Source organism: Homalodisca vitripennis, chromosome 4, assembly GCF_021130785.1.
Source record: "Homalodisca vitripennis isolate AUS2020 chromosome 4, UT_GWSS_2.1, whole genome shotgun sequence".
In the NCBI taxonomy this organism is placed as follows: Eukaryota; Metazoa; Arthropoda; class Insecta; order Hemiptera; family Cicadellidae; genus Homalodisca; species Homalodisca vitripennis.
In genome coordinates this window covers 119,511,003-119,534,663 of record NC_060210.1, presented here as the reverse complement: position 1 = coordinate 119,534,663, position 23,661 = coordinate 119,511,003, and the positions used below count along the sequence as shown (strand labels likewise).

At 34.0% G+C, this 23,661-nt stretch overlaps 1 protein-coding gene across 17 annotated transcripts in view; it reads left to right on the top strand.

The window, feature by feature from the left end:
* LOC124360027 (dynamin) overlaps positions 1–23,661 on the top strand; it is a 102,497-nt gene that overhangs the window by 3,870 nt on the left and 74,966 nt on the right. For 13 of the 17 annotated variants that reach the window (XM_046813265.1, XM_046813264.1, XM_046813263.1 and 10 more), the window contains exons 2-7: positions 5,731–5,804; positions 8,689–8,838; positions 11,029–11,232; positions 15,997–16,189; positions 21,337–21,457; positions 23,284–23,372. In XM_046813265.1, coding sequence (XP_046669221.1) covers positions 5,731–5,804; positions 8,689–8,838; positions 11,029–11,232; positions 15,997–16,189; positions 21,337–21,457; positions 23,284–23,372 — 831 coding nt within the window. Of the gene's footprint in view, positions 1–5,730; positions 5,805–8,688; positions 8,839–10,243; positions 10,448–11,028; positions 11,233–15,996; positions 16,190–21,336; positions 21,458–23,283; positions 23,373–23,661 lie in introns of all 17 variants that reach the window. The other 4 variants (XM_046813268.1, XM_046813267.1, XM_046813259.1 and 1 more) reach the window with 1 other exon arrangement.

Here is a 23,661-nt window from a genome sequence, read left to right as displayed (position 1 = left end):
AGGAGATTGCAAGTGAGCTTTTCATCCAGGATTAAACCCAGGCACTTCACTTCCATTGTTTGGTTGGTGCTGATTCCCTCCAGAACAGGTTGTGTTAGCTGGAATTTTCTTTTCCTGGTAAAGGTAATCGGTACTTTGGGATTATACCGACCACACCCAGACATGAATCGTTATTTGACATTTTGCTTCTACTGATTACTAGATTAGCGTAGAACAATATTTCGTCAATATAAAACAGGAATTGTCTTATCGCAAACCCCTCCCCATCCTCAGACAGAGGTCAAAGTCGAGCGGTCTAGTAGATAACGTGATTGCAGAGTCTCGCCGCCCGTTCAGCTGGTTCGTCGCTTTGTTGTACTTCCGTGTTTTACCTCTACATTTCTCCAAACACAAAAATTCAACAAAAACAAACATTACCAAACTAAAACTAAACTCATTATTGAAAAAACACTCAACACTTGTTTTTATTCTTGATCACATTCCGCCACCCAAAATGCGAGTGCCTCCGGCCATCAGCGCGGGGCAGCACCAAAGGTCAAGGAAAGAAAAACATCCCTCGAGATAGTACCTATCAGTAAAATATCAAATTCTAGAGGGGCTGATCAGAAATATAAATTGAATTGTAATGGAAAGGCAATTATGTACAGTGCAAATCATGTGATGCCGCGCGGCCTGCCGTAATCGGGATTCTCGAGAAAGATAAGATAACAGCGACAAAAATACTGATCACAATACCTGGAAATGCTTGTAAGTTTGTAATTTTGCAATTAATGAGTTGTTTTTTCGTTCTATCATGTCTATTTCTATAAATTTATATTTTTGTGTTCTTCATACTGGTGTGGTCGGTATAATCCCAAAGTACCAGGTAATCATATTTTTTTTTAGATGGGTTGATCCGTAGACCTTCCCCATGACACCAGTTGCTTATGAAGTTAAGTTCTGTTTGTATTAGGTGTTCCAGCATGCCTTTGTTTTTTCCTTTGATCATAAGCACTAGGTCGTCCGCATAACATAGTAGCCTAGTTCCCCTCTTCTCTGCTTTGCTTAGGAGATCATCCACTACCATGGCCCACAGGAGAGGAGACAAGACTCCCCCCTGGGGGCAGCCTCTCTGGGCCGTGATTGCGGCAGATTCGTCTCCGTACATTACTTTCACCTGCTTTTTAGGAGGGCTAATATCCATTTGACTACATCTGGGGAAACTCCAAAACGTTCCATCGCAGTCTCCATGGATTGATATGCTACTCGGTCGAAAGCTCCTTCAATGTCCATAAAGACGCTGACAAGGGCTTCCTTTTTTGCGAAGGTGTTCTCCACCTGTGGAGAGCAGTGGTGGTTGTAGGCTTCTATGTAGGCGTGTTGTGTGGGACTAAGTGGGTGATTTGGTAATATTATGTCCCTTATGTGTCTGTTTATTATTTTTTCCATAATTTTCACCATAAAGGAGGTTAGGCGGTACTTTGGGATTATACCGACCACACTAGTATGAAGAACACAAAAATAGAAATTTATAGAAACAAACATGATAGAACGAAAAAACAACTCTTCAATTACAAAATTACAAACTTACAAGCATTTCCAGGTATTGTGATCGTTATTGTTGTCGCTGTTATCTTATCTTTCTCGAGAATCCTGATTACGGCAGACCGCGCGGCATCACGTGATTTGCACGGTACATAATTGCCTTTCCATTACAATTCAATTTATATTTCTGATTAGCCCCTCTAGAATTTGATATTTTACTGATAGGTACTATCTCGAGGGATGTTTTTCTTTCGTCGACATCAGCGCGGGGCAGCACCGAAGGTGCTGCCAAAGCCCGCGCTGATGGCCGGAGGCACTCGCATTTTGGGTGGCGGAATGTGATCAAGAATAAAAACAAGTTTTTAGTGTTTTTTTAATAAAGAGTTTAGTTTGGTAAATGTTTGTTTTTGTTGAATTTTTGTGTTTGGAGAAATGTAGAGGTAAAACACGGAAGTACAACAAAGCGATGCACCAGCTGAACGGGCGGCGAGACTCTGCAATCACGTTATCTACTAGACGCTCGACTTTGACCTCTGTCTGAGGATGGGGAGGGGTTTGCGATAAGACAATTCCTGTTTTATATTGACGAAATATTGTTCTACGCTAATCTAGTAATCAGTAGAAACGAAAATGTGAAATAACGATTCATGTCTGGGTGTGGTCGGTATAATCCCAAAGTACCGGTTAGGCTTATGGGTCTGTACGAGCTGGGTTTTGTCGGGTCCCTGTCGTTGTTCAGTACAAACGCCACTAGTGCTGACCTCCAGTTCTTTGGTATGTATCCTAAGGCGAAGCTGCTTCTAAACAGAATGCTAAGAGTATTTAAAAGTATGTTCAGCCCGTCTTGAAGAAGGGGCTGGAAGAGGGGGCATTTAAAACTCCATCCGCCTCAGGAGATTTAATTGGCTTAAACGATCTTATAGCCCATTTAATTCTTTCATGTGTAAATAGTCTGTTAGACCGCTGTCTGGCTTTGGCAACCTCCCGGCTGGATCCCCCCCTGATTAGAGAATAAGTATTCTCATTTCGAATCAGGTGACCCCCTGGGAAGTGTGTCTCCAGAAGTAGTTCTAAGGTCTCCTTCCTGTTCACTGTTAGGTCACCATTGTCCTTTACTAGGGTCCACATAGGTTTAGTGTGCTCCGTTTGGAGAGTTTTTTTAAGCCTGGTTGCCTCAGGAAGACTGTTAATGTTTTTACAAAAATTTCTCCAGGTTCTTCTTTTATTCGTTCTAAGTTCTTTTTTATATTTATTTTGGGCATGTAGATAGGGGAACCAATCGTCTGTCCTTTTTGCCCATTTTAATAGTTTCCTAGTTTTATTTCTTAATGTCTCCAACCTCCCAGTCCACCACGGCACGTCCTTCTTCAACCTGTTTTGCCTGGGAGGGGAGTTTTTTGTCATAGACCTTTATTATAGCTTGCTCTACTATTTGTACAGACCTTTCTAATTCAAATTAATTCTTCTGGAAGGTTCCTATTTCTTCCAACTCTTCTACTAGGGACACTCTGTATCCTTTCCAGTTGGTAGATTTAGGAACCCTGTGGGTCACGTATTTTTCCCCTATCTCCTCTATGTTGAACCTAATAGGGCAGTGGTCCGATAGTGAGGCCTCCTTAGAGACGTGCCACCTTACAATGTTTATGTTTTTGAGTCCTGTGGATAGGGTTATGTCTAGGACTTCTTTCCTAATCCTAGTTTGTTTTATAGTGAATTTGAAGATTTCTTGTTTTGTTTTCCTTTTATTTATTTATTTGTAAAAAATAAGTATAAAAATATCAGTTTTAATGTTTTTATTTCCTATAATAACTTTAGAAATCTTAATTCAAATAGAACTTTCAGCAAATAAAAATGGTTTTGTTTAAAGCTAATTGCACGCTAGGGGGTAAATATAAATTATTTTTGTTCAGTGCTCTTAGTTTTGCCCAGGTATTGGTTGTGATTGCTTTATCATTGTTTACATGTATTTTCACAATTTGATTTTAAGCTGAATAATTTTTGTATGATAGTTTAAAAAGTAGATAACAAGGAAGACAAAAAATATAATTTGGAATATCTGTTTTTTTATATTTGGACTCATTATTAAGATATAAGAATTGGTAATAAATTAGTATACAAAAGTTCATTAAATGTTTTATTTGACATTTTTGTTAGTTTGTGTTTAATGGATGCAGTTTTTATGTTTGAGTCTTAGCTTGATTTTTAATAGAATTCTCAGTACAGTATTTGTATGGTCAGTTACACAAAATCACTTAACAAAAACAGTGCAGGCACAGCTTACTATGATAAGCCTTATCTTATCTATTAATAGTATAACTGTAGCAGAATGATAATCCTCCTTTTAGCTTTACAAATAATATCCCTTTAATATAGTAATGCTTACAAGTTAAATCTACCATATAACAATATTTAAGTTGCCCATATTTTGAAGATGGGATTAAGTGAAATATTTTCTAGTTTGTTTTAAGGTAAAATAATTATGAAGTAGTAAGGTCAAAACATGTGTTTAATTTAATCCTGAAACTGGATTTGATGTAGAGTAATGCAAACAAAAATTTTCTCTCCTACATGGACCTAAAGTAAGACCAATTTTGTCTGCGAGGTGTGAGTCAGAGGTGACAGTTCACTCACTTCTGCTGATTGCTGTCAATGATACAATATTGTTCCATCACTGAGACAATTGGTCTCCATTTTTACATGAGATATGGAATGATACAAACATTACACTACGGCATTGAGATGTTGGTGGTTCATCACGCATCTCAAAACAATTCCTCTTTAATTTTGTCTTCAATCTATCACATTAAAGAGACTATTCCAACATTAATCAACAAAAATATGTTCTTCTAAAATAAGCTTTTTGAAGGTTTTAAAATTGAGAAAATATCCAAAAAAGAAATTTCAGGTTTAACTATCGAATACAATCTAAACTGGGATGTATGTGTTGAGCAGGAAACGTATTTAACACTTTTAGCTTTAAAAGTGGATTAGAATGTGTAGTGATAAAACTATTAATATATATGTTTAAATATATACATAGTAACATTAATTTTGGTGTCTTTTTCTGATGCATTTCTAAAAGAATTGTGGGCAGACATAAATAATATAGCAAACAAGAGTAGAGCTTAAACGGTGGAGACTGCATTAAAGAATTTAAAACGCCCATTAATATCATAGTGATACTGATAACAAAGGTTTCATATAAAAGCGTGACATAAAAGGGGGGGGGGAGATGTAGTAGGAGAATGGAAAATTCGATAATAAATTCTCTGTAATTAAAAATATCAAATATTGAATTTAAACAATTTGTTGTCTAGATATTTGCTATTAAAATTCTCTATTTAATTGAAGAATATCATCCAATAGAAAGTTTAAAGTCTCATGTTTAAGCTTTAGTTCTAATTTTAGGTTGTTTGACATAATTTACTGCAATGAATTTGTTGCAACAGCCATAATGAAAACCAAACAAAGCACTATTGAGTTGTAAGGTTTATATTAATATGTTAATAAATGTTTTGAAATTTGTTAAGCAAACTTGCACTGCCAAATTGGTCAACACTTGATTTTTGTTACTTCTAAACAATACTAATAAATAAACCTTAAAACTTTTTTTAGTGTAGGAGGAAATAACCAATTTGCAATTGTACAAGATGACAACCTACTTTTTCATAAAATCTATAAATATCTTAAAGGAACAATTTTTTTGTATATTTTTTTTATTATTTTTGTATTTTGTATTGATATGGAAAGATAGGAAAGGTTAGAAAAAGGGTTCAAAATTGCAATTGATAAATTTTCCACAGGTCCCTTCTTTTTTTTAACTTGAAACACTTGAAAACAATATCAGTCACATTAATATCAGTTTAAGTTGTATCAGCATCAAATCACGAAATACGAAGGCTACAGTGGTTACACTTTCAGGTAACCAAAACATGTTCCAAACTTATCAGTTATTTTAAAAATGTGAAGTGGATAAATGTTTCGAAGTTCAAATTTGAAATCCACTGTTTAACTGTGTGTTTTGATACAATAGGCTGTTTTATGAAAGGCCTTCAGGAAAATCTGTTAACTTTCACTGTATGATAGGATTATTTTAATAAAAATGTGTATTTGTAATATAGTTATTGATTTGTGTATATTACTTGTTTATAAATAGAATAGAATATTTTACAACCAAAATTAACACTTTATAAAAAATATTTTCAGAGACTTCCTACCCCGAGGTTCTGGTATTGTAACCAGAAGACCCCTGATTCTTCAGTTGATAAACAGTACCACAGGTAAGATACAAAATAATACTTGCTCACAGTAATTACTAATGATTCAGTTATACTTAAGCTTTTAAAACAATTATAATGTAAATAGACAAATTTTCCAACAAAATCAGGCTTTGTTTGAAAGTATATTTATATATACAGGGTGTATATTATGTCTGGAAACACCCAAATATATCCTTTTAATAATTTAAATATAAATTTGAAACCTCTTACAATCTTGATAAAGATTGGGGCATCTACTTTTTGGAACAATGTTTTGTTATGTCACCACCAACGGGGGACGTCCTGCCGAGGGTATCGTGAATATTCTTAATGGAAGCCTATACCTTGTGATACATAATTTTAAAGGTAATAGCTAACTGAATTGAATGCCACAAACCGCATCTCAAAGGAATTATTCTATCAGAAAATAGAGCATTTTTAGTATTGAAAATTTACTGATGTTCAACAATGTAATTTTAACATGGTTCTTGCCACAAAATGTGTTACATTAATTTTTTTAGCATTTTTTAAAAGTTCAATTAAAATAAAATAAACAATTTATTTTTAAGCTGGGTTTCATTAGTACAAATTTACCAGTTTTTATTACAATGAATAAAACTTATGAGTCACTTTCTCTGATTACTTATGAATCTGTACTTGGTGTTTTCCACTCAGCAGGAAGGTTTAAAGAGACAAAGGTCACTAGCCTATGAGAAAAATTATTGTGTTTATTAATCATCTGGTCTACAGGTTTCAGTTTGTTGAGCATGGAGCTTTCACTAGACAGATCTAAGCTTGGGAATTACAAATGGACAAAGGTCATATCATTCCTGTCGAGTTAATCAGTGTCTCTGAAGCATTGCTGTCAACAAGTTATCTAATTACAGTAGTTCAGTTTTTATTTGGCATTTTAATGGAATTGTTTTGAAAGAGAACGAATTACTCTGTTGATGATGCGAGGATATGGCGATCGTCAAAAGATCTTATCGGGAAGTTTGTAATTTGTTTAATGACACTTTCCCAGAAAGGAATCCCATAAGTGTTTCAACAATATCAAAAACCTATTGAGCGTTTTGAAATGACAGGGAGTGTACGTAATCGGCCAAAGTCGGGTAGGATACAATCTGCAACAGATGAAGAACATGCACTAGATGTTTTGCAAACATTTATTGAAGACCCACATACATCCCTCAGAAAAAGCTGCACAGCAACATGATATGCACCCTATGTCTGTGAGTAAGATTTTGAAAAATTAATAAATACAAACCATTTAAAGTTCATTTAGTCCAACAGTTAAGTGAGGATGATTACGACAGAAGAGTTGAGTTTTGTGAAACTTGTGATGCGCAAATGTGATGACAATAGAGATTTTCTGACCAACATACTATTTTCTGATGAGGCAACTTTTTTCCTAAATGGCAATGTTAACAGGCACAATTGCCGTTACTGGGCTAGTGAAAACCCACATTGGATTACTGAGTTCCCATTCACAGCAACCACAAAAACTGAACGTATGGTGTGGAATTTTAGGTAACAAAATTTTTGGACCCTTTTTCATCAATGGAAATTTAAATGCCGAACTTTACTACAATATCCTCCAAAATGAAATAATCCCAGCTATTCAAATTGCATCAGGAGAATACTTTGATAATGTTATGGTTTCAGGCAGGATGGTGGTGCTCCACCCCATTATGGGAGACAGGTAAGAGAGTATTTGGATTTAAGGTTTCCTCATAAAATGGATTGGCCGAAGAGGAGAAATCGAATGGCCTCCAAGATCTCCGGATTTGTCACCAATCGATTATTTCCTATGGGGTCATTTAAAATCCAATGTTTATAGAAGAAAGCCTCATAATTTGGAAGACCTAAGAAACAGGATTATAGAGGAGATTGCTTTGATAACTGAAGAAATGTTAGGCAACTGTGGTCGAATCATTTTACACAAGATTGGCTCATTGTCAAACCGTAGAAGGAACACAGTTCGAACAATTGCTTTGACACCAAATGCAGGTAAAAAACGTTTGTTGTAAGACTTTTCTAAACAGCATACATTAATTTTTTATTTGTAATAAGAAATCAATAACATAAGTATTTCCATAATTGTACTGTAATAAAAACTGGCAAATTTGTGCTAATAGAACCAGCTTAAAATGAAATTTTTGTTTTATTTAATTGAACATTTAAAAAAAATGCTAAAAAATTAGTGTAACACATTTTGTGGCAAGAACCATGTTAAAATTACATTGTTGAACATCAGTAAATTTTCAATACTAAAATTGCTCTATTTTCTGATAGAATAATTCCCTTGAGATGCGGTTTGTGGCATTCAATTCAGTAAGCTATTACCTTTAAAATTATGTATCACAAGGTATAGGCTTCCATTAAGAATATTCACGATACCCTCGGCAGGACGTCCCCCGTTGGTGTGACATAACAAAACATTGTTCCAAAAAGTAGATGCCCAATCTCTATCACGATTGTAAGAGGTTTCAAATTTATATTTAAATTATTAAAGGATATATTTTGGTGTTTCCAGACATAATATACACCCTGTATATAAAACACATAAGCTTATCTGTATAATGCAACTTCATGAACACTATAACAAGGTACCATAATTCTAGTAAAGAATGAAATATAGGTCATTGTAATCCGTGTACAGTTTCTTCGGTACTTAAATTTATCTTATATGAGTCGTAGTTTGATTCACTACACATTTTTAAGACGGCACCAATTTAACTAGTTACATGTTGTTTAATTAGGCGTTCTACTTTTTTTATTAACTCCCGTTTAATTTTGACATACGTTAACAAAGAATTTTCAACTTACTTTAGCAGTAGAAAGAACCTTACAATAAAATAGTATGCCTTTCGCACACTCTGTGATAAGAACATGCTTGCTCCAGAGTATGCCGAGTTCCTGCACTGTAAGGGCAAGAAATTCGTCGACTTTGAAGAGGTGCGGAAGGAGATCGAGGCGGAGACGGATCGAGTCACTGGTAGCAACAAGGGCATCTCCAACATCCCCATCAACTTGAGGGTGTACTCTCCCAATGGTAACATATGAGCGCCTGAATTCTAACATATAAGTGAATTTCGAAGGCACTTTTGTTAATTTTGTAGATCATGAGGAAGTACCTCTCATAGTTCCTGGAATAGTGTTTTCTGGACACGGTTGGTATTTACTCATATCTTTCACCATGTGAGTAGCATATTATTTGTTCAGTTCAGTGCAGCTACTGGCTTTGTTTCTGAAGTTTGTATCTGGTCAAATTAATCTTTCTGGGAAAACTTATTCACGTTGTCACAGTTTTTTGTCACATTGTTTTTAAATGTTCAAGATTCTGTGAAATTTTGGTTCCTGCTTGGAAAAATGCTGCTGACACTTTTGTGATATTAAAAAGAGCTTACATGGATTATGCTTTAAGAAAACTCAATTGTATTACTGGTTTTCTGGTTTAAAGTAAAATAAAACTTTGAATGATGACAAACCTTTTCTGGATATCAACTTCTATTGTCAAGGGAAAGGTCAAAGGAATTCACTCACTTGTGTTTGAAGATTAATTCAGGAGTTTAGTTATATGGAATGACTAGGAGCTTGATTTTAGCAAATTTTATTGAACAATATAAGGATAGAAGTGATCAAACTTCACCATTCGCCTAACTGTTTCAGTGGTTAAGGTTTTTTTTTTTTAAGTGACTCTCTTATTTCACTTTACCCCATATGTGGTTCCATAAGTGAAACTCAAAAGGACTGCATCCAAACAACACAAAAGAGTTTTAAATTTTGCAAATCCATTTTGACAAAAATCTAGATCAGCATAACCATCTTAAGTCAACACCACAGACTCACTTTGTGGGAGGTGTGTACCACAAAAACTAAGTCCAACACAGTGCTATTCTAGGAACTAATAGGAAGGTGGTGAAGGTCAGGTTTTATGTTGGTATCATTCTGAAGTAATATTGGAGCACTGAAATTTAACGTTGTGAGTTCAGAAATTGTTAAAACTGTAAAACAGTCGATAATTCTGTATTTGCTCATGGTGTTAGTACCGTAATCGAAAGCAGTTTTTATTTTTGGTGGTGTAGCCAAAGCAACGTAGGTTGTATAGCAGCTAGGTAAACTAGCCATTTAAGTCTTGCAAACTTGTCTTTAATCAGCTACTACTTATTCAAAAAGCAATATTTTCTATTGGAAATATTATTAATTTTTTTACTTGCATATAATTTATTGGTTATGATCGAATTTATTCTTGTTCTGTAGATAAATAATTGCTCAATAAAGGGTGTTTTACTAATACAGACAGTGTATTCTGTTGTCTTCCAATATTATTTCTGGATGATATGTCGTAGAAAATGACCCCAACATAACAAAGTACAAGTCAGTATCATCTGTTACTGTGCGGGCCAGTGTTGCGGTTGGTGTAATGACCAGGGTAATGTTGACGGTGTGTGGTGTAGTGCTGAACATCACACTGATCGACCTGCCGGGGCTGACCAAGGTACCTGTGGGTGACCAGCCGGTGGACATAGAGCAACAGATCAAGGACATGTTATTCCAGTTCATCACCAAGGAGACGTGCCTGATCCTGGCTGTCACTCCGGCCAACACTGACCTCGCTACCTCCGATGCACTGCAGATCTCGAAGCAGGTCGACCCTGACGGTAACTGTCTGACACCCCTGTAGCACCACATCGCCGCTTCGTCATCTGTTTATTTTGTTTTGTTTATTTATCCACTGCCTCGTTTTATTTCAGTTTGTTATGTTTCCATTCTGAAAGTTCACTTCTGAGAGCATTGAATTTCAGGTGATATTGCGAATTTTGTGAATACTGATTTCCTCAACGTTTGATGTGGATTCTTTAATTCTTTGAGTTGTAAAAATTTGCTATCCATCATAATAATTATCGTATGATATTTCATTGGACTATCGTTTAAGTGTAGGTTGAAAGTCACAGTCAATACAAAAATGCACAAGACACCACTTCAACATCTCAGATTCATGGTCAAAGGTAAAAAATTTTATAAATCCATTTGATTATAGTTGCAATAATCAGATAGAATCAAAATCTAATAATCTTAAAAAAAAACTTCAATATTAAAGTGACTTAAAATCTCATAAAATTGCATTTTATCCAGCAACAATTTTATTCCGGTGAAAGTCGGTCTGCACCTGAAAGAAATGCAGCTCTCTGAAGTTACCTTACGGAAGTACGGTAGCCACTTAGTGGAGTATATGTTACAGTGTTGAACCTGACCCTAGTAGACCTCCCTGGCATGACGAAGGTTCCCATAGGCGACCAGCCGGCCGACATAGAGCACCAGATACGGGCCATGATCATGCAGTTCATTAAGCAAAACAACTGCCTGGTTCTGGCTGTCACGCCGGCAAACAGCGATCTGGCCAACAGTGATGCGCTCAAACTGGCCAAGGAAGTCGACAGTCCAGGTACAGTGAGCCCTATAGCCACTGTTAATCAGGGGAAGTCGGTTTCAGCAACAAAGTATGGTGCTTTTTCACTCTACGACATCATTTTGTGATGGCTCAACCAAAATGATAACTGGGGCACTCCAGCTACATAGTTAATTTTTTATGTCGTACATATTTGATGATTGCAAAGTTTTGCATCCTATGTATAGTTTAACATTTATATAAACGATTTACTAATCAGGGAGAAACATTTTTCTAATATATTTTAAAGAAACCTTATCAACTCTTTGACTGCTAATGTTCAATTTTAAAATTGCTTGTGTACTCTCTATATTTCTTTGAATATATTACTTATTATACCTTAAACAGTAATGAAAATGTTTATTTATTTCTATAAATGGCAATATATTATACAAATACTTTTCATTCTTTGAAATACAATAGTCAAAATCCATTATGAAGCTGGTAGTGGTCAGTGTATAATTTATCTTATGCACTATATAAGTAATTTTTCAATAAAATACAATAATTTTTTACAAATATGTTGTTTTTTATGTTGTGAAAATGTGATGCCATATTTCTGTCAGTAGTATATAACAGTGTAACAAACAGTTTGTACATGACAAAAGTGAATACAGGGTTAAGGGACAGAATTATAAAGGTCTGTTGAATGTAGTAATTTCCAATCATTTAGGTTTCAGTTTTAACTACTAAAAATATTTTTACCATGATCATTAATATTATGATTACCACCATCATTAACAGGATATTGGTATCATGTCGTCAAGTGAAAAAGTGCCCTTAAACTCAATTTTTGCTTTAAACATTTTTATTGAAGTAATAATGGTTATTCAATTAAATTTATTGTTCCTAAATGTTAGCTAAACTCTAAACAACTAAATATATGAACTAATTTGCAAACAATTTTCCATCATGACATTTGAATACAAAAGTGTTATCTGAGAGTATAATTTATCCGTTAAGTAATATTTTAGTTTTTAAAGAATTGAAGAGACATGAATGACATTCTATAAGACTTTGTTTTAAATTAGAGTTTAAGCCATCATAAAAATTTTGAAAATCTACATCAATAGCCTTCTTCAGCCAGTTCTCTAAAAGTCATAAGAAAATAACACAATTCCTGCAAACATAAAAGATCTGTTTTGCTTTAAATGTAATTTTAAGCTCAAATTTTATTTGTTTATTTATTGTTTCGGTAGGATCTAAAAATATTCAACAAAATACATGCTCTATCAAAACATGAGTAATAGGTTCTGCATGTTTTGGTAATGCTAGTTCAGATTATATTATATTATTGTGGTTAACTACTCTACAATGTTTAATGTTGGTTTACTATGTTGTGTTTTGCTCCTGTGTTGCCTCTATGTAAGTCTACATGTTCCAGGCACTTGCTGCATCCATTGAGTAGTTTGCACTGCATGTTAGTGTTTAACAGTTACCCTAATACATGTAGTTTTACTGTACAATATCTCTGGAAAGTTCCATAATGTATATGACTCGTAAAAATGAAGTTTTGCACATCAAATCAGGCCACAAAGAAACTATATTTTACTGTAGTTCATAATTATTGTAGTCAAATTCAGAATGTTTGAATCCCAAATCTTAAAATGTTGATTCCTAGGTTTTGAATCTTGTATGCTTTATTTTATCCAACCCTGAACTGTTTATAATGTATCTCAGAAGTTTTGTCAAGAATTAAGAGTCTCATTTCTCCACCCCCTCTTGGGCAAAAGAACATGAATAATGACAGATCCGCTCTCTTTTCCTTGAATTCTGTTCATACTTTATCGACTTGGGCAATCCACCTATTTCAAACTGCATATTCATTATCTTTGTATCATACGCAATAACCAATTGGAAATATTTATTTGTTTTAATGGTGCTAAAGGTGTGAAAGCTCTTGAATTCACTGTTAGAATTGTGAAATGTGTGTCACTATCATTATGAGTGATGGAATGGGTGTGAGCTTTAAAAGGTGGCCAAAAGAATGTTCATGATGAGAAAAGCAGTATATATGACACTCAATGATGACCAATGATTTGGAGCAGAAAGTTAATAATAATTTGAAAGTGGAGCAGTCATTTAACAATTTTTTCATTATCAGAAGACTTTATTCAAGTTTCAAGAAGTGTTCTCTATATTTTTATGAAGAAACATGTTTTGCTGTATGGCAATGTTCGTCCACATGTGGCAAAAAAAGCTCAAGATCTTATCACACCATTTTGCTAGGAACAATTTGATAATCCCCAAACAGTCTCAATTTATCACACAGTGACTTATCATTTGTTTTTTCATCTGAAAAAGCATCTTAAAGGTCAGCTCCGCAACGACGACAATAGTGTCAAAATGATCATGTTGCTGTCTCCGTTAATTCGGGTTGCACTCTTCTATGAAGATAGTATACAAAAGGTTGTCTTTAGATATGATAAGTAATGTAATATATTTGGAAATTGTGTTGAAAAGTAGATAACAGTGTGGGCTTTCATATAAAAATAAAATTTTTACAAAAGGTTTACTGGGTTTTTTTTGTGTATCACAATACTCATTTAAAAAATATGCCTCGTAGAATTTGGTTTTTTTCTTCCACTCCTTTACTTACTCTTTTAAGTGGTATTATTCAATCTTCGGATTAATATTCCCCACTAGTCTTCAATCATATTTTATCTTTATTGTGCTCGAGTGTGGCAGTTTCAGTAAACACTTACTGATGATGACTCAGTTCCTCTCCTTTTCCTAGGTTGGTTGACAACTAGTTAACCTGGTTAACCAGTTGTGCACTATGCAGTTGTTAACAGCATAGTCCGAAATCATCTCGGTCAGAACAAGAGGAGCTGATTAATCTAAAAAGTGTTTTCAGATGCATGTGTCTACCATGATTGTTTTACAGCAGTACGACAACATGTGTCTGGCTAATAGAATGCACATACAGCAATATCCACTGACACAGCTGAGAGACAAAAAGTTAATGGGCTGTTGCAGGGTCCAGACACTGTCAACCAACCGGTAGTACGAGTTGAACCATTAGTTGTCCATGGCTAATTATTATGGTCTAACTCTTTCATATTGCGCTTATTCAATTCTTGGATCAATGTTTTCTTCTAGTCTTCAAATACTGATGTGTTCAATTTCTAAATATGTTTTGTAATATATAAACAAACATTACATCAGTACTGGACTATAGACAAATGACATTCATTTCATCAAATATCAATATAAATTAAAAAATAACTTTAAATCTGATGTGATATGGGTGTAAATATAAAAAATGGGTTCTGATCCTATGTTGCTACATCAGGTGTTAAGGAATGCTGGACTAAATTATTAAAGTTCTAGCTTATGTCTTGAATATATGAAGTGTAATAAATTTTAATTTAATTGTGCAAGTTAATTTATAAATTGAAGTTAAATAATTCAGCTTTTATAGTTAAAGTTTTTAGGACTATTTTAGTAAAAAGGGATTATATTGGATTTGTTTTATTCATAGTTTGTTTTTTGGTGCTTTAATAAGTCACTCCCCCATTTTGAGTTGTCCAAGAGTAAACAATTTAAGTGCAGTTTAGGGATATTGAATTGAGATACTTTAAGAAGTTATTTTTGTAGAATTCAGACTGAGTTTCATTCTATAAGTGGTGGCAAAATCGTATAGAGTGAAAACTGAAGTCACAAGTTAAGTCAAGGCAAAGCAAATAATACTAAGGAAGTTAATTTAGTTCTTGTTAAACCAACACTGGGTAGAACAAGTATAATCTGTGCCTTTGGTCCAAGTCTATAATTCTCGACAGGTATGGCTCAGAACTGTGCTATCAAACACCAAAAATTCCACATTGTGGTAACTCTTATTTTGAAATTGAGGTGATAAAATCTTATGTAAAATCTGGGAGTTTGTGACCTCAATTTTGATAAAAAATTAAAAATAATCTACTTGATATTTTATTATTTGATAATTTATTATAGAGTTATGTTGCAAGTTCATTGGTTTTTATTGTTGTGAATAAGGGGTAGGGGCAAGGAGAAAAATTAATTACATGTTAGTTGTTCTGCTCAGGGTTAACATAATGCGGTTTATGGGTTAGGGTGATAGTCGAAACTTTTAAAAGGGGAAAGAACTTCCTACAAAGTGCAACTCGAATTGAAGGTCAATGAAACTAATTTATGACTATCTTAACTTAAATGTTTCTTATTAAAAGAACAATGATGGAGTACATGAGTGTTATTGGATTACTTATGGCCAGGAGTTTTCTGGCCATTTAATTGATATCATTTAATATATATATATATATATATATATATATATATATATATAATTTATTTTCCTCATGAAAAAATAAATACAACTTAGGATGATTAGTAGTATTTATATTGGATTTTAATGGGTCTCATTATTTATTTCAATATTGAAGAACTTTGGCCTAGCGTATAGGATAAAAAGTTCACGTTAAAATCTAAATACTACTATTTTGAATAAAGTCTAAAGTAATTTTATTGTGAAATTTCATTGTTAAAATATAATTCTTACTGCAACCATGATATAAAGAAAAAGTTAAAACCAATCAGAAAAAAGAAAATAACTATATACTTTGACGAAAAATGTTAAAATACAGGAAAACTGATACTCCAATCCAGCTTTTCCAACTTACAGAACGTGAATTAAAACTCAACACAGAGACTTGCTACAGTCAAATGTTTAAAGTTTTAGTTTTTCAATAAATTTAAAATGATTGTCTTGACACTGTGATACAATAAGCGCTTGTCGTATGGCAGGGGTAAGAACCATCGGTGTAATCACCAAGCTGGATCTGATGGACGAGGGTACGGATGCAAGAGATATCCTGGAGAACAAGTTGCTACCCCTGCGTCGAGGCTACATCGGTGTCGTCAACCGTAGCCAGAAGGATATTGAAGGACGGAAAGATATCAAGGCTGCCCTGGCCGCTGAGCGCAAGTTCTTTCTTAGGTAAGTAGGCAAATAATATAAAGCTACAAAAGTAATTTACTGTAGAATATTTTTGCAATGTAATTAAAAATTCCCTAATTTGCAATTATTCAATTTCTTTTGTTTCCACCTACCTCACTTTCAAAATAATGTACTGCATAATTTTCTGTATCATTGATAGTTTATTTTAAACATTTTTTGTATTAACACATCGACAGCGGCAGACACCTTACGGTGCACAGTCGCAATGAGTATAGTTGGTCTCACTCAGTATAGAACCGCAGTGAAGGTGTTAAAATTGTAAAAGTAAACAGTTTTTAATTTATAGTAGAGTATGTTTTGTTTCTGGGATTTTAAAAAAACAGAATGGGTTACAAAAATTTGACTTTAAATTCATTTCTATCTGTCTATCTGTCCACACGATCTGTCGTAAATAAACTGGCCTATAGATTTGAAATGTTATATGAAACTTTATTTCTATATAAACATCACTGAGTTCAATGATGGTGCATTTCACTCCATGAGATTTGGCTGAGCATTAGCGAATATTTATGAAATTAGTCTTAAGATAACCATGATGGAAATGAGAAAATAGTAGAATAAATAGATGTTTTAAACAAACTGAGTACAGCTGTATGAGATTTTTATCATGGGCCAATTTTATTCATAGAGTAAAAATGAAAAACAATTAAGTGGAAAAAATGATTTATTCAGTGTTAAAAGTTGGTAACAAGATTTAATTTCAGCACACTCTTGTGTTGTGTTACCATTCCTAGCTCACTAAAACTTCAATATTTGAACACTGCCATGACACATCATTTAATGAACAAAAATGTGATTTTATGTGTTGCAAGATATCTCGAAATTAGCATAAAACTTGTATTTTTACATAAAAAATAATAAGTTCTATGTTGGTGCATGTCTAATGATTGAATTTGGCTGAGTGTCTTTGCAGCCTATCTCTTAGTAGGTGACACAATTTCTCTTTTGTCTGCCGGTGAAATGAAAACATGACTATCTGTCAGCAGAACATTTCGACAATCGACATGAAATGAATTATACGATTGAAATTTCTTAACGCAACCTTAGTGAAACCTGCTATGGTATATCATAATCCTACATTGTTTTAAAATCTAACCTTATTAAACTTTGCGTTTCTGTTAAATATACGATTAAAAATTAAAGAAATGATTGTCCAACATTTAATTATGTCTCGTTCTTATTCAGAATATTTTCAGCTTAAAATAATGTTTAATTGTTTACATACAAAATAGAATTTGGTTCATTATGTACTAATTAATTTTTTATAAATTATGTTTATAGAGAGTGAAGAGTTAAGAGTCAAACAATCTTTAGTTGTGATAATCATGTTATATGGGATAGTGTAAAAAATTAGTTTTAGAGTAAACAGTAAATTACATACAAAGAAATACCAATTTTTGTACATTATTCAAAAAGATGTATAATATAAAAAAACTTCAAATAACTGTAAATTGGGTTGTTGGTAAGAAATGTTTTGAGCTTTTGTATGAAGTGCTTTACAGACAACAGTCTTGTATAAACAGGTAAAAGATTGAAAAGCTTCTCTGATACCACCTCAAAACCTTTTTGAGTTCTTGTGTATTTATGAAATTAATGAAGAGATCCTGTCTATGTCTGGTATTATGCTCATGTATATCTTCAAAGGCTGAAAAGTTTCAAATATTGCATCTGACATAACTTAAACAGTCAAGTACAAACATTGCTGGCAAGGTCAAAATTCCAAGTACTTTGAAGATTGGTCTACAATGTGCTCTAGATGGGGCTCCTGTCATTACCCTTAATGCTCTCTTTTGAAGAACCAGTAGACGAATAGCAGTAGAATGGTTTCCCCAGAGAATGGTTCCATATGCCAAGTGGCTATGAACATGGGCATAGTAAACGGTAAGCAAGGCCGGAATTGAGATGGTGCGATAAAGGACTCTGAGAGTAAATATTCCGCTGCAGATTTTCTTGACGAGCGAGCTAATTTGTGTCTCCCATCCCAAATTAGATTCAAGGTGCACACCAAGGAACTTGACAGCTTCAGAAAAATATATTATAACATTTTATTTATTATAACATAAAATTGTGATAAAATTTATGGAAATGAATTTTTCCAGCCTGCAAAATACCTGTTTTATAATTTACTTGTCCACATAATTGTGATTTCTTTCATATAAACAGTATCTTTTTAAATACAGCTATTTAACAGGGAATATTTGACGGAGGCGTTCCCATTTTTTAAAATGGAAAATTAAATTAACTTTAAACAATTAACTATAGCATTAAACCATTAAACAATTAAGCGATTGTCATAAGATTATTTTTGTTACTAGAGTAAAAGATGAACTAAAACCGCTTGTAGCTTGAACATTGACACGCTGATAATGTATACTGCTACAAATTGATGTTAGGCTTTGACATGGAAGCAACTGTGGGATAAAGTCTTACGTGATGCACGTGCACAGAATAAACCATAAACATATTCTCACATTTGTTTTAATGTACAATTACAATTAATTCATTTAAATTCTCTGTATTTAAGGATCACTTTATTATGAACTGTTTGTGAATAGACATTTGACTGAAAAATAATGTAAAAATTCAATTTGAAAGTAATTGAAGAATTTAATCCCTTTTCAAAATGGTTGCAAGATTTTAAACATGAAGCAGCCATTGAAGAAAGAAATTTTTTATAAAGTTTGTCTCCTATTGGAGCAAAAGCTATGTGAATTCAAGATGGAGGTAATTTAAACCAGTTCAAATTTAAACCAGTTCAAATTTAAACCAGTTCATCTGGAAATATAAAACAAGAAGTAGTTGAAGGTTTACTTTTTTAATGATTAGAATGCATTTACAAACTTAAGGTCAAAAAAACTATATTCATAAGTTTTGATGAATTTGGCGGTGCCTATATACTGCCGCAGCCTGGCGGCGGGTTTACCCGACGCTTGTCTCCTCCACAGTTACTGGCTCAGTCTGAGCTCGGCTCGAGTGAGGAAGTTATTTTCACTGTCAGGCCCTCAGATATTACTCCTTTGTTCTTTGTGCGCGCCAGTCTAGGCTTCCATTGTGATATCAGTTTATTACCTATACTTTATTGTTTACATTGTATTGTGCTGTGTTTAGTGTTAAGTTTGTTTATTATTTTGAGTACTTTGTTCATGAATATGGCGGAAACTTCTGGTAACAATTCAGAAGACAGTGAAAATGAACTTTCAAGCAGCGAAGATAGCGTGGAAGAATATGACACCGACTCAGGTGAAGAAGGTACGTTTGATCCAACATGGATTCCTACTACATCTGGTCTTCATAATATCCCTTTTACAAGAGAAAACAAACTTTTTTGGCCAAAACCAACACAAAATAGGCCAGTTGATTGGCTTTGAGTTTTGTTTGACATCATACTAATTGAAAATATAATACAATTTACCAACTTCTATGCCAGGGAACTATATTTTGGCCCCAACTTGGAACCTCAGTCACGCATAAATGATTGGAAAGGCCTGACAGTAAATGAATTTAAAACTTTTATTGGAATCTTGTTGCACATGGGTACTATCAGACTGAACAGAATGAAAGATTACTGGAAGACTAATTATCTTTTTGATTTTAAGGTCTTCAGGAACTCAATGAGTCGAGACAGATTTCTTTTGATTTTGAGGTGTTTGCATTTCAATAATAATACTCTGGAAACCACTGACAAGCTGTCTAAAGTAAACCTGCTTATTGAGTAATTTAATAATAAAATGTTGCAGGTTTACTCTCCTGGCAAATATCTGGAATGATATTGTGGAAGGCTTAGCTTCAGGCAGTACATAAAAAACAAAAACCATAAGTATGGGTTAAAAATTTATGCTTTGACTGAACCTGATGGCCTTGTTACTAATTTTACATTTTATAGTGGGAGTGAGGGAATCCTGACAGGGAAAGGTCATACCTTAAAAGTAGTAAAATATTTGATGACTGGAAAATTGAACAAGGGGCATTTATTATATATGGATAATTATTATAATAGTCCTACACTTGCTTGGGAATTCTGCAAAAAGATACTTATTGCACTGGAACTCTCAGAAAATACAGAAAAAAAACACCACCAGACTTGAAAACTATTACACTCAAGAAGGGAGAAAAAGCAGAACGTTATGCGGAGGGGGTTATGGTAGGCAAGTGGAAAGATAAAAGTGTTGTCAATTATATATCAACAGAGTTTGAAAACGACATGGGTGAGGCAAGTAACAGGCGTGGACAAATGAAACAAAAACCCATTCCGATAATACACTACAATGCCAAAATGAAGGGTGTTGATCGCAGTGACCAACTTTTATCTTACTACCCATGTGATCACAAGTCCCTGCGCAGGTATAAAAAGGTTTTTGTCCACGTATTGCAGATGTTTGTCACCAGTGCCTATCGCCTTTATTGCTTTGCAAATCCTGAAGTGAAAATTCCCTTATACGACTTTAGGTTGAGTATCATTGAGCGACTTCTTCCACCAAAAGACGACATACCTAATGTTCCAGCAAAAAGACAGCGACTGACTGAACATGTCATTTCAAAAATTTCTCAAACTCCTGGTGGAAAATCCAGAGGAAGAAAGTGCAGAGTGTGCAGCAGAGAAGGGAAAAGAAAAGAAAGCATGTATTTCTGTTCGCAGTGTCCTGAAGAGCCAGCATTGTGTGTAGTGCGGTGCTTTGACAAGTACCACAAGGAATAAAATTCGGACCTTTTTATGGGGGTAGGTGGGGATGTAAATAGCTCATAACGTAAATAAACATTAACAATAAATATCCTACAGTGTTAACTTAAAAATGTTTGTTCTTGGTCTTATTTTTTGTGTTTTACTTATAAACTAAGTTCAGTGGCTTGATGACTGGTATACCCAACGTTTTTGTAATGAACTAATTTTGTTCCCAGAACCTGAAAAATAACTTTTAAAAGTGTTAAAGGAATCAACTTCAATAAGAAAATCTGTGTACTTCATTTTGTTTACCTTAGAACTATTAAAATTATGTGTGTCTCATCTGTGGGCCTGGTGACGGGTTAACCCGACGCCGAATGTGACGTCATTATCAGCACCATAATGATATAGAGTTGTTACATATCTCACAGCGGAAGTTTTACTAATGTGAACCTTGTGTTTGCAGTCACCCATCCTACAGACACTTGGCTGACCGCCTTGGTACTCCGTATCTACAGAGAGTGTTGAACCAGCAACTGACCAACCACATCCGTGACACTCTGCCTGGCCTTCGGGACAAACTACAGGTAACAGTAATTCCTTTGGTATCCTTTAAATTTGACTTTTTGTCTAGGTGGGATCTTTCAAAGACATGAAAATCCTCCTTCAAATGGCATATCTATGCAATCGCAACTCTATACTTAGACTGTGTCTTCGTCTGGTGTTTTATGTCACTATATGATTTTTGATAGAGGGTCTTAGATCTTCATTTAGATAGCATCTTGATGTAGGCTTATCCCTTCATCACTGTTTATATCTTTCCAGGTAGGATTATAGGTCACAATTAGCAGTAAACTCTATTCAATTTCCAGAAAGAATTCAATTTACATTTTGTGACTTTGGAGTTGTGAATTGTTAGATGTGCAGTCGATCATTTTGATCCTCGTCATGAACTTTAGTGCACAGTTGTGAACATGGTATACCATGACTCACTCCTTCAATAATTATATGTTCAGCATAAACTTCTAAAGTTGGAAAATTTTAATGAGTTCATTATTTTGTCAACAAAAGTTTAACTACAGATTGTACTTTATAACTGGTGGGGTTTTGAACTGCAAAAGACATTGTAAACAATTATGCTGCAGCAAACTGAAGCAAACAGAATTGTCTGCTAATCAGGCTAGATGCATTTGTCACTCAACACATCATATGGTAGAGACAGATTCGCCCCTTCTCTTGCCACAGCAAAGTTATTTAGACGGTATTTGTATTTATAAGGCTGCACATAAATAACTAATATTATTGTAACTAAGAGGACAATAAATATACAGTACAAAACAAGAGTTTTTATAATTTGATCTTTATAGAAGAGCCTTATTTGATCATTATAAGTGGTAATGTCTTAGGTAGTTTATTACAATAATACTATAAAACATAATAATGACCAAATCAGTTCCATTGCTATTGAACTTGAAGGTAAGATTGATAAAATATTCTGATAAAAATTAACTTATAATCTTGAAAATGTTAAAGAATTATTTGATTTAGGTCTGTTACGAAGCAAATAATAATTGTAACTAATAATAACAATAATAATAATTTAACAAACATTACAGACCAGAGTTCATGGGAGTCTCCATTATATCTCCTGCCACAAATAAAACTTCCAGTATTCTCTTGAGTAGTTATGGCAAGAAAAAAGGAATTTGTTTCCCATTGCCATAGCATTAATAATTAATCTATTCAATTCAGAAATTTATAGAAAGAAATCAGGTATGTTAAAATTTTTTATTGGAATGTATATATAGTATCTGAATTATACATATATTTTTAATGATTACAAAATTTTGTGATTTGTAAGTTTTTCTTTTATCAGAAGTAGATGGTGCTTATGGCAAAAAGTTTAAGAAGCCAACATTTTACCTTGTTTTAGAATAGTTGTATAATCAGTTAATATATATGCCAATGGCGCAGTGTAGTGGGTACGGCGGTTATCGCAAGATAACCAGATCAAGCAACGCCGAGCGTGGCTGCTGCTTGGACAGGTGACCGCTGAGCGATCCTGTCCTTGCAAGCGGCCCGCCTGCCCGGCCATTGGTGGTGGTTCGGAAGTCACCTTTAAGCCGTTGGTCCCCAGGTTAAGTGTTAGAGAGGGCTTCTTAGCCCTAACTTCGCCTGGTAAAATAAGACATTCTTTACTTTACTTTTTTTTTTATATATTTTTAAGAAAGTAATTTTTCTGTAGATGTGTTATTTCTTCTATTGAAACTGTTGTTTTTTTGAGATTGACACCAGAGCCTTTTATAAGTAATAATGTACTCTACTTGATTTCAAAAAGTTGAGGTAGTTCTAAGTATACATGCATGCACTCTGTGTGTTGTATCTGTTTTTAAGACATAAATTTGTGTTGCAGAAACAATATCTGGCGCTGGAGAAAGATGTGGAACAATTTAAGCATTTCAGGCCTGATGACCCTTCTATCAAGACCAAGGCAATGTTGCAGTGAGTGTTTTTATGATCATCTATACGTTTATATGTGTAATTCTTTTCAAAATAATGATGTACGAGGCTTATTCTTGAAGTAAGAGCTGTCGTAAATAATAATAATTTATTCAGACATGTGATCCAAAATCTTATTTTTCAAATTATCAATGGCTCTTACGTTAAAATATACCTTGTTCAAGTTTGTATTAATAGTCATGAGTTTTTATCACAACGCCGTTATCCTAATTAGTTGTCTGAAGACAAGAAAATGAAATAAAACATTGATGTAATGACAGGGTAGACCTGG